The sequence below is a fragment of the Centruroides vittatus genome, unplaced genomic scaffold, assembly GCF_030686945.1.
Source record: "Centruroides vittatus isolate TY-2023 unplaced genomic scaffold, ASM3068694v2 contig_1317, whole genome shotgun sequence".
In the NCBI taxonomy this organism is placed as follows: Eukaryota; Metazoa; Arthropoda; class Arachnida; order Scorpiones; family Buthidae; genus Centruroides; species Centruroides vittatus.
In genome coordinates, this window is record NW_027120840.1 from 171398 (window position 1) to 189640 (window position 18243).

The following is an 18243-nucleotide window of genomic DNA, read 5'->3' on the forward strand; positions in this document are numbered from 1 at the left end:
TACATGCTAACAGAGAAGAGTATCGTTTGACACGAACAAAGCATTGCAATGGCGACGATCAGCAAAAGAAAAGGCGTGGGCTGTAGCCATGAAAACTGCATTTGACTATTACAATTACATTCTGTGGTCCTCCTCGCTGTTTCAGATGCCAAATATATGTTTACATATATACATGTAGGATCTCCAGGAAGCAATAATAATGCACATATTTAAAAAAAAATTCTCTCTCTCTTTTAACATGCCTACAAAATATAAACTCCTTAGAATTAGGGGAAAGAATTGGAAGAGAGATTGTGCCACCTTTAATTATTAGTGACTCTCCTTTTTCTTTACAGCCAACTTTAATGAACCCGTTCCAAATAAAACACAGAAAAAACATTCAATTTTAGATTATCTAGAGCTCGACGAGTAGTGGAAAATCCCTTTGGAAGATTAAAAGCAAGATTTCGAAGGCTTTCTAAACGAGTGGATAATAGGATTGATATATCAGAACAAGTTATTAAAACTTGCTATTGTACTTTAAATTCTGACATTGCTATTATTAAATAATGTATAAAATTTTAATTAAGTAACACTTTGTTCTAAAATCATTAATATAAATTAATTTTTATGTGAACAGTTCTAACAACTTAAAGTGTTAAATGAAACTCCCTGTAACTGAAAATTCTTTTTTAAACAAGTTCTTGAAAATCAGGAGACAGAGTACATGAATTTTGTAACAAATCGATATTTTGGGGTAAAATGTACGATATTACATAAGTTCGAAGCGAGTGAATGTAACTGTTGAAAGAACGTAACGGTTTTGAGAAACTGTTTAGTGCAGAAGTCGAAAAGTGCGGCTCTTCGGACATAAACTCAAATCTCACCTCATCTCAAGCAGTCTTATAACTTATGAGCGAATAAATGAAATATATTTTATCTAAATATAGGTTTCTCCGAATGCCCATCGAGACATTCGCGAAGTTATTAAGCTTAATTGAGCCTGACATTACGAAACAAAATACCCGATGGCGTGATGCAATATCAGCTCACGATCGACTTTGTTTGACATTAAGGTAAAATTAATTATTTCATACTATAAGTAGTAATCAATCTCGTTGTAACCATCTCGATGTTGTCACCTTCATATTTTAAAGCTGGATTTTATTTAAGCCTCGATGTGGCTCTAGTATTTTTGGTATCTTGTTTCCATGACAATTTGGCTCTTCTCACTTGACAAACTGCCGACCCCCGGTCTAGTCCAACAGAATAAGCAGCCCTGAGGAACAGTTCCAACAGTTCCACTTCCAGAAACAAAACTAGATTTTCCACCTCTGACAGATAGGATTAAAAAGGTTCAGGACAGAAAGAGTGAAATATCGAAAAATAAATAAGATAACGGTTTACAAATACAGTGGGTGATCGATTAACAAATATAATCCGTTGCAAGAGTTTGTTTGCTATCCGAATTGTTCATTAACCCAAGGACAACGCCAGCCAATGGGCCGGGGGCAAGCTAATGTAAATTGATAGAGGATATGAATTGTATGTAAATAAAATAAAAACGATTCATAAAGTTTTAATCATTTACTATGTACCGGAAAAGAAATATTTTAATGAAAACATTTTCATGGTTAAAATTAGAATATGGAAAAATCCCTCTTCCTTTGTTTTACTAATTCTTTGTTTTTATTTTCAAAACTTGACTAAAAATAAGAAAATTATAAATAATTTTCTTTTATTAAAATTTCGCTAAACATAATTAACATTCATATTACTTTCGTCTGTTGTGTTTAAGTTTGCCTTCTTTGTGAACTTCTATTTACACTAGTCACAAGTGTAAGGCTTTTCTCCAGTGTGGGTTCGAAAATGTTTAAATAAGTTCGCCTTTTGTGTAAATTTTCGTTTACACTCGTCGACATGTGTAAGGCTTTTCTCCAGTGTGAGTTCGAATGTGTCTAATAAGTTCGCCTTTTGTGTAAATTTTCGTTACACTCGTGACATGCGTAAGGCTTTTCTCCTGTATGGATTCTTTTATGAGTTCGCAAACTTTGTTTCGTTGTAAAGCTCTGTTCACACTCGTCACAACTGTAAGGCTTTTCTCCAGTGTGTGTTCGAAGGTGCGTTATTAAGCTTGTTTTCTGTGTAAACTTCTGTTTACACTCGTCACAAGTGTAAGGCTTTTCTCCAGTATGGGTTCGAAGGTGTCTAAATAAGTTCGCCTTTTGTGTAAATTTTCGTTTACACTCGTCACATGTGTAAGGCTTTTCTCCTGTATGGATTCTTTTATGAGTTTGCAAACTTTGTTTCGTTGTAAAGCTCTGTTCACACTCGTCACAACTGTAAGGCTTTTCTCCAGTGTGTGTTCGAAGGTGTCGTTATTAAGTTTGTTTTATGTGTAAACTTCTGTTTACACTTCGTCACAACTGTAAGGCTTTTCTCCTGTATGAATTCTTTCCTGAGTTTTCAAATGTTGTTTAGTTTTGAAATTCTTCTTACAGTGATTACATGAAAACTTCTTTTGGTTCCTTTGTCCTGCAATTTATAAAATTGCTTTAAATATTTTATCGATATATAATAAAAACTTTCTTAAATAAAAACAATAAATAAATCAATAATAATATTTAATTTAAATATAAAAATTATTATTTAAAGAGATTTCTGTATCAAAACACACAAAATTAATGTTAGAGATAATAATGTTCGTGTATAAAAATATATTATGTTACTAATATTTTCAACAACAGCTAATCAGGGACGACATATTAAAGTAAACAATTTCTATAAAACATTTTAAAACTGTATTTATGTCTTCGTGAATATTTTTTTATATCCTTGCAGCAGATCCTTTGCTTCTTTTTAAATGAACAGCATTGATGTAAGTCATGCAATTCAACTAATATACACTTTCTTCTATACACTTGGAAAATATTTTCTTGTAAACTGTGTTTCGTCCAAAGAACTGAAAGTAATAACAACATTCATGAAATAAAAAACGGCATAAAATTTAATTTTACGTGACTTTTAATATTAGAATGTATTATTCATATTCTTATTCATTTCTATTATTAAATAAAAAATTGTATAATATGCTAGATTTAGACGTTAAAAACTATTGTATTTTTTAAAGGCTTATGTAAAGTATACTTTCCTAATAACTCCTCGATAAGAGGAACTCACAACGTTGGAACGTGTGAATTACAAATTCTGAAGAGTGAATCGTGGATTTCATTCCCGCAAGATTGAATTTCGTTCGTTTCCTGTTTAGTTTGTTTGTTGTATTTTCAGGATGAAGAGTATCTGAATAGAAAAATACAACGATTTTAATTAAATATCAGACAAATTTATATTCAAAGGATGTTGTAGAGTGACTTAAATTTCTATTCTTTAGGCTAAATCATTCAAAATATATATAAATTCTATCTTTAAATAACATGATATTTACAGATAAACAATGTACACATTTACTAAAACACTAATAAATTTTTATGATGAAGTGTAATTCGTGAATTTTATAAAAATTCTTTTAAACTGATGTCTATACGTAAAGTATCTATACATAATGCAAAAATAAGTCTAAATTGGAATTGCTATTGTAGACGTTTACATTTACTAACTACCTATAATATGAAACAGAGAATAGAACATTATGACTAAGCTTGTAATATTCTCAGTCAACTGCAAATTTAACGTTTTTGGCTCTGTTGGTCGAACTGTCGATTTATTCTAGTCATAGTTTGACCAACGAGCCAAAAATGTTAACTTATCACAAGCTTTTCCCTAAAACATGGAGAAAAAAGCGTTATTGTTTGGGTATAAATGGTAGTCTATGGAGATGGAAAGGGTGTGGTTACTGATGAAATATGTACGGAGAATGTAGATATACAGTAGATTCTCCTATAACACGGATTCGTATAACACGGCGAAAAAAACGCAGTCGTGTTCGTATAACACGGTAAAACGTCATCGCCGACTCGTGTCGCGACAGGATTGGTCGAATCAAGACTAATAGCAAATATTGTACAAACAGTTGGGTTTAAATGAGCAGCGGACCTACTAAAAGTCTATTTATTGATTAACGGCCATAAAAATTATATTTATATTGATGATGTTTCCAAAGTTCGGCGTATTTTTCGCAGGAAAATAACTTATCGGGAAACACGCGCCCGCCGTTCAATGAGCTGCTCCGCGACGAAAACAAGCTTAAGCAATGGCGTCGTCAAACGGTGCACACTCGGTAAGTGATCCTACAATTTTTTGTTTATACCATAGTTTATATTGATTATTCACAAAAAGTTATACGTGATTTGGAAATGTTGAGTCAAATTAGTCTAGAATCGATTAATTTTTATGGAAGAAAACCTTTTGAACAGTTGTAGCCCCTAAATTGCACACGTGCCGGGCTGTGATTGGCTCATGTATTTAAGTGACTCGTACAACACGGACTCATATAACACGGAACGTATCTACCGTGTTATAGAGGATCTACAGTATTTCAAAACAGAATGCAAAAACTTCCGCTGGAAAACTATGGATCTTGAATATCTTCCATTTTATTCATGATAATGATCCAGAACACAATCTTATAAAGTGGCTGCGGTAAATTTGCCAAAAAATGATTGAGTCACCGACAGACTTTGATCCTAAATGTAATCGAATATTTTTAAAATGAATTAAGTGGAAAAATTTGGAGACTTAAAATTACTAACAAAAATGAAGTGAAAAGCACGTTGGAACAACCATGATCAGAAAATTGCCACAGAAAACTTATTTATAGACGATCACTGCCAAACAGATTGAACGCTGTGCTGGAATGAAAAGTCAACAAGATATTGAAATATTCAGTCTTTTGGTGTAACTAAATTTTAAATTAAAATTAAGGTGATCTGTTCCATTACCATTGTTACGTAGAATTGCCTAAAATTGTTATTAGAGGCGCAATCTTCAAGGAGCGTAATCAGTGAAGCAATTCTAGTATTCGATTGCGGTTTATAGAATAGATTTTTGACGGCACGAAATCAATCTTTTCCATTACGCTAATGATACTAGATGCGAGACCTCAGAACACCAGGCAAATTTCTCAGCTCTTATTTTTATATCATAGATTTATTATTTAAAAATAAGTACTTTCATTCGCAATCATAACTGGGCCGTTTTTATATAGTTGTTTGTGAAGAGTGAAGTTTTATAGTCAGGCCCCACTTGCTCCTCTTGGTACATGCGGCCCGGGCTGAACTTCATAAAAGGGTGTGCGCACAAATTACGTTCTCATTTTCTTTCAATTTGTTATTTCCTCTTTCTCTTTGTTCCAGTTTGTCCAAGTTTTCGTACCCCTTCTTTCTTTGAACGTCCAACAAAACTCAAATTCTTGCAAAACTTTTATCTGTGTATGAATAATAGAAAATGCATAAACTGAATAAAATTTAATGAAATAAAACGAACATCCAATAAAGTTCAACCCCCTCTCTCCCCATGTTCGACTTTGTCGAACTTGTCTAAATTTAGGTCCTTGCCTAACGATGACCCCAAACTGTTAAGAAGGTCAGAACTACACGAGATTCAAAGTGAAGAGAAGAACGTCACTAATAACAAGTGACTTTCAGATAATATCCCTTATACATTGTATATAAAACTACAGTATAGGCTTAATCTAAGCTAAAGGTAACGTCTACAAATAAAACTTATAGATTAATACATAAATTATTTTCTAAACGAATTTATTATTTTTTATATTCATAAACACGAGTTGATTATAAGCTGATACATATTTTGCGCAAATATTAACTAAATATTAAACGTTTTATCGATTTCGATTCGGCATCATAGTTATATAGTTGGCGGTGCAGTGACGTCAGTTACCTCGTGAGGTTAATCTTTTTTTCTTCATTGCAGTTTTAAATATGTTTGCAAATTGTGTATTTTAAAGTTACTTTATTAAATTTAAAATATAAACTTTTAAAGAACATAGCCGTATCGTGTCACTTCTATTACAAACTTTTTAAAAATGTTTTCTTCGTGCCACATAACGTTGTATTATCCAATAGAAAGTAACGATCTAACGAAGCCGTTAGCTTCAACCTTAATCTAATTTAAGTTTATTTCTATTCAAATAAATTTATTTGATTTGAATGTTGTCGATAAATTTAATATTAATGACACTGCTTTTTGCCCTTACATTATTATTCGACGTATTTTCGGTTTATATTTTAGGGCTTACCAAACACAGCAATCGAATATTTCAAAACAATTTATTACCCTTTACTAATTATAACATTTATTACAATTGTGAATAATTGTTTACTCGATTGCAGTGTGTGATAAGCCTTAAATATAATTGACAACAAACTCCGTTTATGCAAGAATTACGTTGGGTAACACGACATCTGATTCTTTTCTTATTGTCAAAGCTTTTAAAACGGTAAATATAAATTGATTAATCACACTAAAACATAAAAATAAATGAATTCGATTAAGTCTAAATGAAATATAAATATCTAAGAAAATTACGGGCCGATATTCTTTTGTTAATTAAGTGAATATAAAATGTATAGAATTTCGACTATTGAAATGAAACGTTTATTTCTACATTACAAATGTTTAAGTAAACTGTCCTTTAATGACTTTTTCTAATTGTTAGAGCTAAAAACTAAAATTATGGATGTAAAAAATAAGGAAATCGGGTTAATTTGCACCGAGGTATTCAAGATGGCGGCGTTTCCGGTTGCGACTGCCGACACTCTCGACGGCGAACTGTTGGAAGCGAGACGCAGATCACGTGACTACCTCGGAAAAGCGCCGACGCCTAACTAAAAAAATGTATGTTGTATGTAAAAACTACTACTACTACTAAGTTTTCGAAAAAAAATTTACTCACGTTTCCGAAGGCTGTCACTTTCTTTTCTTTTTTTTTGGCAACGACGACGTGGTGACCGGTTTTCGATTCTGCTTGGGACGATTCTTTTCTTTTTCTTCGTCCGTTTTACATTCCCACTTGTATTTTTCTTCCCCTTCGTTTCCGTTTCCTCCTTTTTCTTTCGGGGTTCTGGGGCGGCGGGCACAGACAGCGGTTCCTTCCATACGGGGATCTTACCCGATCCCGGATATATGTAACTTAAATGTTTCGCAAACAGTTCGAATCGTTTTCCGGGCCGTAGTTGGTGCCATTTAAACTTCTTCTTGTACATGAACATGTACAGATAAGAATCCGACAAATCCTCGGTATAATGTTTGGGCAAATGCTTTCTGTTTTTTAAGACTCCCCATAGCCTTTCTATCTTCTGAGTGTGTACTACGCCGGTTTGAGGGTCCACGAAATTTTTCGAATGATTCACCGTCTTGTGAACTATTTCTACACCTTCCAGGTCGTCTATGTGATTATAACCTCTCCACTCGTCGGTAAAAACCGTGCTTCCAGATTTAACGAATTTCGAAATTATCCAATTCAACGTCTCCTCGCTCCTGTCGTTGACCTTGCAAACAAAGCATGCGTTATCCTCGCGACACACTCCGCCGACTACCCATGTCGTACCCTTCAGTTTGCGACCCTTTTCGTATTTACGTCTGGCTATAACGGTCTCGTCGATTTCCACGGTTCTGCCGGGTCCTCCTATTTTAAACGACGAAACATTCTCTACCGCTATCATCATTACTAGACGAAAGTAGTTTGCCCAATCGACAGACGTGTGACTACTGATAGAGCACGCAAAGGCCGCGTTCTTTAGCGTGCATTCCAAGCACAGCAAGAGCCTTACGAAGGAAAACACTCTGCCCCAAGAAATGCGTCCGCACTTACCCCTAAAGGTACCTTCGAAAGCGGAGGAGTTCTTTTTACAATAGGCGCATCTCATCGCCACGGAATTCCTGTCGGCACGGTACACCAACTTAGACGCACGGGAACAAACGGTACAAACGGCCTCGACGATGTTGCGGCCAATTTCACGTCGGACGGAATTCTCTCGTCCATCCTCAAATCGTTAAATTCGCTTCCAAGCAATTCGAAGAACATTAGCGAATCACACCTAGTCCAGAATTCTTTCCGAAAATATCACTTCGGTCGACATTATTATTCTCTTCATTTTTTCTTCTTTCTTTCTAAATTTCGAAAAAACGAAATAAACAAAATGCAAAATGTCAGGAATAAACCTCGATACGAAAGGAAAAAAAGAAGCACATACCGTAAAAAAAGCAGTAGGAAAATTCTAAAGAACGAAAAGAAAAAAAACGTCTTGCATACGCCACGACCATGCGAAAGGAAACGAAAATTTGCATAATTTTACCGCAAGAAAAAATCTACGACGAACGAAGCGATTTGCATACAAAAATTGCCAGATTTCGAAAAACGCCCTCTACAGTCGCCAGCGCTAAGCTTTCCGAACGGGTCACGTGATCGCGTCTCGCTTCCAACAGTCGCCGTCGGGAGCGTCGGCATCGCAACCGGAAACGCCGCCATCTTGGACTACCTAGGTGCATTTTAACCGGAAATCGCTTTTACTCACAAAAGGGGTTTCGAGTTCGTTCCTTTTTTAATCTTGCTCGTGGAGATTCTTTCACTGTAATTTTAGCTGGCTTCATTCTGATGTTTCTTCACTTTTATTTATTAGAAAAGATAAATTCCATTATTCTTGAGTCTGTTTTAATCTAAAAATAATAAGAAATATAGGGGTGTACTATAGATTACCCCCTATGGAATTTCAGGAGTTTGATTATATATTGGAACTCAGGGGACCGAGACGAGTTCAACGGTACTCTACTTTTGGACCGGAGACGAAAAATAAAAAAGTTATCATACTTTTTCACTTACCATACTTTTTTAATGCCATCCATTTCCAATTTTTAAGAATTTTTAAAAATTTTAATTGGACTAACTTTGTTTTTAACGAACGTTTTAACATTAGATGGCTAAGTAGCCTAAATAAGGAAGGTCTGGTCATCTAAGAAATTTGTTCTAGAACAAGAATGAAAATAAATGGTGATCGTCTAGAAGAATTTTTTTCCGGAACGACTGTCTTCTTTAATTAATTTTAAAAAAAATAAAAATAATGTTAATGATACGGCAAAATAATAAAATAATTTTGTTACACGTAAAAAAAAATATATAAACTAAGATTTCACTGGACATCTCATAACTTTAACGCCTGGCTTCTTATTCACATGGCTATGGTAGTGTTGAAGACAGGGGTAACAACTTTTAGTCTTATAAGCTAAACACTCGATTTTCAGAGGCACGTTTTTCGGGAACGCTTTAGAAGCGGGTCCGTTAACTTGGACAAGGAACTATTTGTGTTTAGGGCTACTTGCTCGTCAAGTTTCGTTTCAACCGGAGAGTCGAACGTCTGGCTATCTCTTTGTTGAACAGTCGACTTCAGAGCAAGCTAATTTCAACACTTATTATTTTGTTTAGTTGAAGTAAATAGAAAAAAAAAAAATTTCTCAGATTGCCGAATTTATCCTTGGCAGAGGAATATCTTGCAATGTGGGAAATTTTTTCATCACTGTGCCTGGTCCCCAGAGAGCCATTTCCTAATGAGACGTTAGACAAGGTAACAACGGAACAAAGATAAGCAAAAAAAAAGATAATACCAATGTCAATAGATATAGAGCTAATGGGAGAAACGGCTAAACTAGATTGAGGCGCCTCTAGCGGCGAACTGGGGAAACAGAATCGGGGCTACAAAGGCGGCACGTGCTTCTCCTTTTCGGAGCGAACGAGTAATGATTCTTCGAAGGCAGTGCGGTTTTGACACAATATTTACCGAAACTCCGAAAGAAAGTAACTTAAAGAACTAACTATTATACCCAGCTCTTTAAAATACTTAATGAATCATCCAACACCTGACGCTGAGAAATGTTTATTTAACAAACATTAACGTTTTCAACCCAATATGATGGGCCATCTTCAGATGCGACAGAAATTCGCACGTATTTTAACATTAAATGCCCATCATATTGGGTTGAAAGCGTTAATGTTTGTTAAATAAACATTTCTCAGCATCAGGTATTGAATGATTCATTAAATTTAAAGAACTTTTTACAGTATTTACCAGTGACAGCAACAAGTAAATTTTAATGAATTGCATATTTTTGTTAGAATGAAACTAGTAGATATACTGTAATGTACCGGTATCTGCCATTATTTATTGAATTTCTCTTAACCACATTTAGTGTATGAGAAAGAATTTCACGAAAATAAAACTTTGTTCCCAAAAATTTGAGCAAATTTAGCTGTTTATTAAATATTCACAGGCAAATTACGGGTTTTTGCAGGTTTAATATATATATATATATATATAGGCATACATAATATACAGATATATAACTAACCAGGTATAATATAAAGACATACATATAAATACTAAGCAGATAGAGTATACAGATTATACTAATCACATATAATACATATATATGACAGGTAAAACAATAAAAAAAACTGATCAATATTAATATTCTGATATTTATTATACTCTTAATTTTGTACAATTTAAAGGGTGGTGTAGAATAAGAAGTTAACTACATATCCATCGCATGGAAATAATGAAATTTGTAACTAATGATATACAGTATGCAGGGCCTAAAGGAGCTTCAATAAGAACCACAGCAGTAGCTGATAGCATTGCATTAACTCGTTCTGGAGACCCCTAAAAATAAAAAATGTCTGCTTTCTTACTACGTTTATTTATATGTAATAATAAAAATACATTTAAATGTACACAGTCTTGCATTTTTATTAGTCATGTCTTTTCCGTTTGTAAAGGTTAAAGAATCTGTCTAATATCGATTGCTTTTCTCTCTTCTTCAGGATTTTTCAGATGTAATTTATAGCATTGTAATTGTAGAGATCTCTAAGCCTATTAACCTCAACCTGGTTGGGATGCCATTCTGAGACCGTTGTTCTGATATCCTCCCACTTCTTCGAAAGATGTTTAATAGCAGATATCGGCATTAATTGTTGTTTTCAGAAGAAAACAATTCTCGAAGAGTTTCTTGGTGTTCTTCATTCAAGAGTTCTTGGTGTTCATCTGTCGTTAGATTAGATCTAGGCTTTATTATGAACTCTTCAATGTTCTTTATTTCAGATGTGATTTTTGTGACTCCTTTAGCTGCTTGAGTCTTCTCGATTATACAGTACATTTCTTAAATAAGACTGAACTACGGCCTACTGTAGACCTGTTCGAGCCATACTACCCAGCAACATCAGACATCGTCTGCCCACTCTCTATCTTTGCTATTATAAAAACCGACGCAAAACTTAACGAGTACTTGCCCGACAGTCTCGCGAATACAGTACTTTGAAAGAATTGATTGTGAAAAAAATAAAAGGCTGGTATTACAAGGGAGAGTTTCAAAGTTCGGAGGAATACTATCCGATCAGTATATACCGGGTTGAGCGTCGATGTAGACGTCTCCCGCGCTCCGAAAAGTTTCGAATTGTCACCTGAAGACAAGGGAAGACCAATCGGTATTTATTATTTTACGTTGTGTTTGTTGTGAGGTGTTCGTTGTCCGAACATAAAAATCTTTTGCGAAAGCGTTCGTTAACCGATCACCCACTGTAATATATTTCATTATGTATTCCCTGTATTAAAATTAAAGAATTTTTATTGTTCTGTTTATTTACATTGTTGTCGTCTGTGGTTTTATCCTATTCTTTTAAAGAGTAATAATAATGGCTGTCCTTCTTCACTCGTATATTGTGTTTTATAAAAATATACTTATCAATCCCAGCATTAAATTAATAAAATGTAAATTTACCTAAATATGTAGGTGAGGAGCATTTTGACTATCCCTCGCCATCACATGAAAATGTTCTAATAGATGGTTTTTGTGTATTTGAAACTAATCTACGAAAACAGAAATATTTTCTTCTCTGGAATGTCTTATAGGAAGAATTTCAGAAACAAAGCAATCGTGCTTTGAAAATATTACACATATAAATCGGGTATTACTAGTAACAAGAATATCTTCATCAGTTTTCACAGAACTTCGATTCATATAATAAAACAAGTTTTCGTAATATGTATTGATATTTCCTCTCTCTTCTCTACCTACTTCTGCAAATAATATCACGAAGATTAGATGTAGACGTGGATGACGATGATTCTCTTATTATCGAATTTCTTCGTCTGTCAATACTTTTCCATTTACAAGTGGCAAAACATAACGTTGGAAGCATTCCAGTAGTATTGCTAGAAATCTGATTTTCGGTAGATATGGTTTCATAATTGTTCGTAGATTCGTTGGCTTTTATACTTTTATCACAGGCCCAGTAATAAACAGTATGAAACACATCTATTCATTCATCAATTTATATATGAGACGAGATACGAGAGTGTTTATTGTTTGTTTATTACACTTATTACAGTTTGATTTTTCAAACACTTCCATACATTTCTCGTCGAACAATTTCCAACATTCGTATCCAATATTGTTATCGGCAACCGTGCCTGCAAATTTCGTAAATATTGAATATATTTTGCTTATTAATAACCGATAAGATGCAATTATTACAAAAATTTCTCAAAGATATTACTTTAACTATTACTGGAATAATAAATACACTTCTTTTGCATTACTAAAAATGTCAATTCTATTCTTCTTGATATCATAAACCTGATTGATGTGATAGGAAGAACACCACATTACAACACTGAATTGAAATAATAACTTCATAAAAATAAAAACTTGTACTGTACTAGCGTCTTGTACTGTACATCACACTTTTGCTGGTAACAACCGAGTCATGCCGGTCAACTATGTAAATATTTATATAGTTATAACTATCCTTGATTAACTATAACGTATATAGTAGTTAATCAAGGCTTTCTGCCCGTAAGCTTTCCATATTTGGTTTCGACTTTTATTTATGTAATTCCGCTTTCGAGATTAAGGACGTACAGTCGAACAGGCAGTGGAAATTTATAGGTTTACAAGTTTTTGAAATTGCAGCCCAATAAAGACTGCCAATGCCCTAGTTGCGGTTACGATTTTAGAGTACCGCTCGGTGTGACCCGGGGTCGAATCCCTGCTGTCAAACACATAACAGGAATTTTTCGGGGTTGTCATTTTAATTGTCAATCCTCGTCTTCCACAAAGCGATCGTTCGAATTGCGAGTCTGAGCGACCTATCAGAATGTGTAAAACAGTTTATAGTTTCTAATGCAAAAACTTAATTTACCACTTGATAAATTATTTCAATTGTAGGCTAACAGAAAAAGAAATAATAGAATTCACTGTCTGTAATTTATCACCATCGATTCAAATAATTTACTGGAAGTGATAAAATACGCGGATGAAATTATTGAAAAATTATACATAAATTCCTTATTATTTATTTTCTATTCTTTTTTTTTTTTAACTTTTCCGGCTCTGTTATGTTTAACACAGGAAAAGTATGGTGATTAGTCAAAAAATGATTCTTCCCAAATTTATACATTTTTGGGCTCAGCGGACTTCAAAATACCAAAAAATAAAAAGAAAATTGTGGGTTTTTTCTGTACGAATGGATGTTAGTGAGTATGTGAATCCGTGTGTACGGGAGAAGCACGATTTTCTTCACCTCTCTGAAGCTTAATAATTCCTATGCTCTTTCTCAAAAATTTCTGAAATTTGCAAGGTTTGTGTATTAGGATGATTGATTCTATTAAATTTTGGTAATTAAACGTCGACGGAGTGAGGAGATAAAGGGGACGTGTCATATCTCGAGTAGGATCTAACTTAACGAAGACTTTACTCATTAACATTTATAAACATATATAAAATCTAATTTCAAAATCAAGCTTTTTGCCATTTTATAATATTAAAAATAACTTTTTATATTTTTAATTAAAATAACAGACGGTGTCACCAAACGTTGCCGGAAAAGTTAAGCATCTCGTTGCTGGCTTTTAGTACCTACAATGACTAAAATTTAAGGACTCATCACATCATTTTCGAAGAATTATTCACTGAAAACTAACTAAAACTAACCAATTATAAAAAGTACATAATTTGGTCCAACGAGCTGGTCAGTCATCAATCCTGAGTTAACTCTTTATTAGTGAGATGTTCAGCGTCTATTGTTATTGGATTTAATTCTTCATGCGATGCGCCATTGCTTGATAGTTAATAGCTACAATCTTTAATATCGAGGACAATAAATGAGGTGAGAATGATTGGTTTAGATTGGCGGAGTAAGCCAGCGCAACATGTGGCTGATCTGCTAAGAAAGTACGCCATCCAGTAGAACCTTCCATGGAAAACTGGCCGCTATTCAGGAGTTATATTATTATTTTCTATAATTGGATCTCTGGTTTTTTAATTACCTTTTCTATTGTTATCGAATGCCGGGGCTAACGAAATATTAAATGGCTTAAGTATCTTCTCGGCTGTCTCAAATACTGTTGGATATATTGTAATTTTTAAAAAATATGTTTGTTTTTTTTTTTTGGTATTTTTCTTGTATATAATAAATTACCATATTTTTTAAAAATATTCTATATTATGATTTATATATATTTCTATGTAATTTATGTAATTCTAAAACTGTAAAACCAATGTAAATTGGTTTATCCAAACACACATTAGTCTTTTTCATTTTAAAAATAGTAAGATTATTATTAATAATATGAAAATTTTCTAATATTGGTTTGGGTAAATATTTATCACACTGATAAGCTTTTAAACTTAAATATTTTCTCACATTTTGACATGTTTTTACAAAAAAGATTTATCAAAATCATTAGTTGCTTCTGGTCTTTTTTGATTATTGAATAAGATATAATGGATATTTTCAGGATATTTTAAATTAACTTTTAAAATATATCCTATACTGTTATCATCAGATATATTTAGAATGTTTAAAGTGTCTACTTCAAATACTTTTAAACATCTAAAATTACTTATAGGTAAATACGTACTCATTACATAACAATAGAAGTTACACTGTATTAGCATCTATTCAAATGAGATTAGTTGGGATTTATCATAAGTCTCCTGTAATAATAAGTTATTGACTTTTGCAAATAGTTTCCCAGCTAAACTTATTCTTTTTTTCTATAAATAAGCATTTGTCAATATCACTAAATAATTTTTATTTGTTGTTTTTAATACACAATTTCATGTTCAATCAGGTTTAGTTACAAAATACACTGGACCTAAATTATAATGTTTTAAACTTAATAATCTAAAATTTTGAGATACATCTGCTAATAATAACGTATCTACATATCGATATAATTTTAGATAATATTTAAAAGTTTTACAATTAAATTATTTCCAACCTAACTTGGCATGATTGTAGACATCAGATAATTTTTATAACAAAATAACTGGAGGAAATGTATTTTTTGCTAATAAAATATTTTCATTAAATACATTTTTATGGTTAGAATAAGAATATGGAAATATTCCTCTTCCTTTGACTAATTCTTTGTTTTTATTTTTAAAAATTGACTAAAAATAAGAAAATTTTAAATTATAATTTTTTTTATTAAAATTTCGCTAGACATAATTAACATTTATATTACTTTCGTCTGTTGTGAATCCGAAAGTGTTTAAGTTTGCCTTTTTTGTGAACTTCTGTTTACACTCGTCACAAGTATAAGGCTTTTTTTTAGTGTGGACCCGAAGGTGTTTAATTAAGTTTCCCTTTTGTGTAAATTTCTGTTTACACTCGTCACATGTGAAAGGTTTCTCTCCAGTGTGGATCCGAAGGTGCAGAATTAAATTTGCCTTTCGTGCAAACTTCTGTTTACATTCATCACAACTGTAAGGCTTTTTTCCTGTATGGATTCTTTCATGCATTTGCAAAATTTGTTTAGTTGTAAACTTCTGTTTACACTCGTCACAACTGTAAGGCTTTTCTCCAGTGTGTGTCCGAAGGTGTTTAGATAAGTGCGCCTTTTGTGTAAATTTTTGTTTACACTCGTTACATGTGTAAGGCTTCTCTCCAGTGTGAATCCGAATGTGTGCAATTAATCTATCCTTTCGTGCAAACTTCTGTTTACAATCGTCACAATTGTAAGGCTTTTCTTCAGTGTGTGTTTGAAGGTGTCCAATAAAACTTTTCTTGTGTGTAAACTTGCTTTCACACTCCTCACAAGTGTAAGGCTTTTCTTCACTGTGGATTCTAAGGTGTTCAATTAAGCTTTCCTTTCTTGTAAACTTCTGTTTACACTTGTCACAACTGTAAGGCTTTTCTCCGGTATGAATTCTTTCATGCCTTTGCAAATGTTGATTAGTTTTGAAATTCTTCTTACAGTGTGTTCATGAAAATTTCTTTCGGTTCCTTTTTCCTGCAATTAATAAAATTGCTTTAAATATTTTATCGATATATAATAAAAACTTTCTTAATTAAGAACAATAATTAAATCAATAATAATATTTAATTTAAATATAAAAATTATTATTTAAAGAGATTTCTGTATCAAAACACACAAAATTAATGTTAGAGATAATAATATTCGTGTATAAATATATTATGTTACTAATATTTTCAACAACAGCTAATCAGGGACAACATTTTAAAGTAAACTGTTTCTATAAAACATTTTAAAGGTGTGTTTATATCTTTATGAATTTTCTTTTTATATCCTTGCAGCAGATCCTTTGCTTTTTTTTTAAATGAACAGCATTGATGTAAGTAATGCAATATATGTAATATACACTTTTTTCTATTCACTTGGAAAATATTTTCTTCTAAACTGTGTTTCGTCCAAAGAATAACTGAAAATAATAACAACATTTATGAAATAAACGGCATAAAATTTAATTTTACGTGACTTTTAATATTAGAATGTATAATCTATATTCTTATTCATTCCTATTGTTAAATGTAAAGTTTTATAATATGTTAGATTCAGATTTTAAAACATATTGTATTTTTGAAAGACTTGTGTTAAGTATACTTTCCTCGTAACTCCTTGATAAGAGGAACTCACAACGTTGGAACGTGTGAATTACAAATTCTGAAGAGTGAATCGTGGATTTTATTCCCGCAAGATTGAATTTCGTTCGTTTCCTATTTAGTTTGTTTTTTGTATTGCCCGGGTAAAGATTAGCTAAATGGAAAAATAAAACGATTTTAATTAAATATCAGACAAATTCATATTCAATGGATGTTGTAGAGTGATTAAAATTTTTATTGTCTACGCTAAATCATTTAAAATATATAAATTATATTTTTAAATTACAGGATATTTACCGATAAACAGTGTACACATTTACTAAAATACTAATAAATTATAGTGATGAAGAGTAATTCGTGAATTTTATAAAAATTCTTTTAAAAAGATGTCTATATGAAAAATGTCTATACAGAATGCAAATCGTATGTAAAAATAAGTCTACTAAATATAACTTCATCAAAAACTGGAACAGTACATATAGAATCGCCAATCACACCTATACACAAATTTTCCAGCAAATAAACGTAAAAAACTTACAGAACGAATGGTTTCGGCCACAGATTTATCGGCCTTCTTCAGGAAAAAATAAACGGAAAAAACGTTCTATAAATAGAACATCGCCGCCTTGTAAATTTCAAAAGATCGTAAACGGCTGTGACGTGTAGTGTATGACATCTATTATGAGAGTAGATAGTGTTTCTAAGCCGTTGAAACAGGAATGACATCGGTTTTGATGCAGGTTCCACTTTTGCTCGCCTTGTAGATCTCCACTGCTTCTAAAATTTTAATATTTTGCCAGTCGAAGACCTTGTGAATTAGCTTGGCCTGGATCGCTGGCATAACGAGCTAAAGCAGTATTGGTGTTTCCTTTTAGCACGTCCTATTTGTGATCTTTTAGTCTTGCTTGCAGCGATCTGTACGTGGATCCTATGTACGACAGTATTCTGTCAAACCTCTCGTTATGTAGGGGGATGTGATAAATCTCAGAAGCCATTGCGTCCTTAGCTCTGTCCTTCGCGTTTGACAGAAGGCAGAAAACGTTGGGTTTCCTTTTGTAGGTCAGGAGTACGTTTATATTCTTTGCAATCCTTCTATAGATGCGAAGTAGCGACGGTTCGTAGTCTAAGACCACCTGATTCGTTTCAGCTTTGTTGACAATGTCTGATGACTGGGCCATATATTTTGATGCAAGATTGTCAATAAACTTGCGGCCATATTTATGGTTGGATGCTACCTGTTTGAGATGCTCAAGCTCCTTTTGCGTATCCGACAAGTGTGTAAAATGTGTGTAGGCTCTGGCTACCAGTGCACGGAACAGAGAAGCCTTATAAGACCATGGGTCAGCTGAATTGACTGGTATGAAAAGGGAGCGTACGTATCTTTG

General features: G+C 33.0%; 1 protein-coding gene across 1 annotated transcript; it reads right to left on the reverse strand.

Annotated features, from left to right (window-relative positions):
- Positions 1 to 1806: 1806 nt before the first annotated feature.
- Positions 1807 to 18036, reverse strand: LOC136990500 (zinc finger protein 84-like). The gene is made up of 4 exons (XM_067288898.1): positions 17764 to 18036; positions 15507 to 16206; positions 1975 to 2359; positions 1807 to 1909 (listed from the first exon to the last, which is right to left on the reverse strand). Exons 1-4 carry the CDS (start codon positions 18034 to 18036, stop codon positions 1807 to 1809), a joined length of 1461 nt encoding a protein of 486 aa, XP_067144999.1.
- Positions 18037 to 18243: the final 207 nt, after the last annotated feature.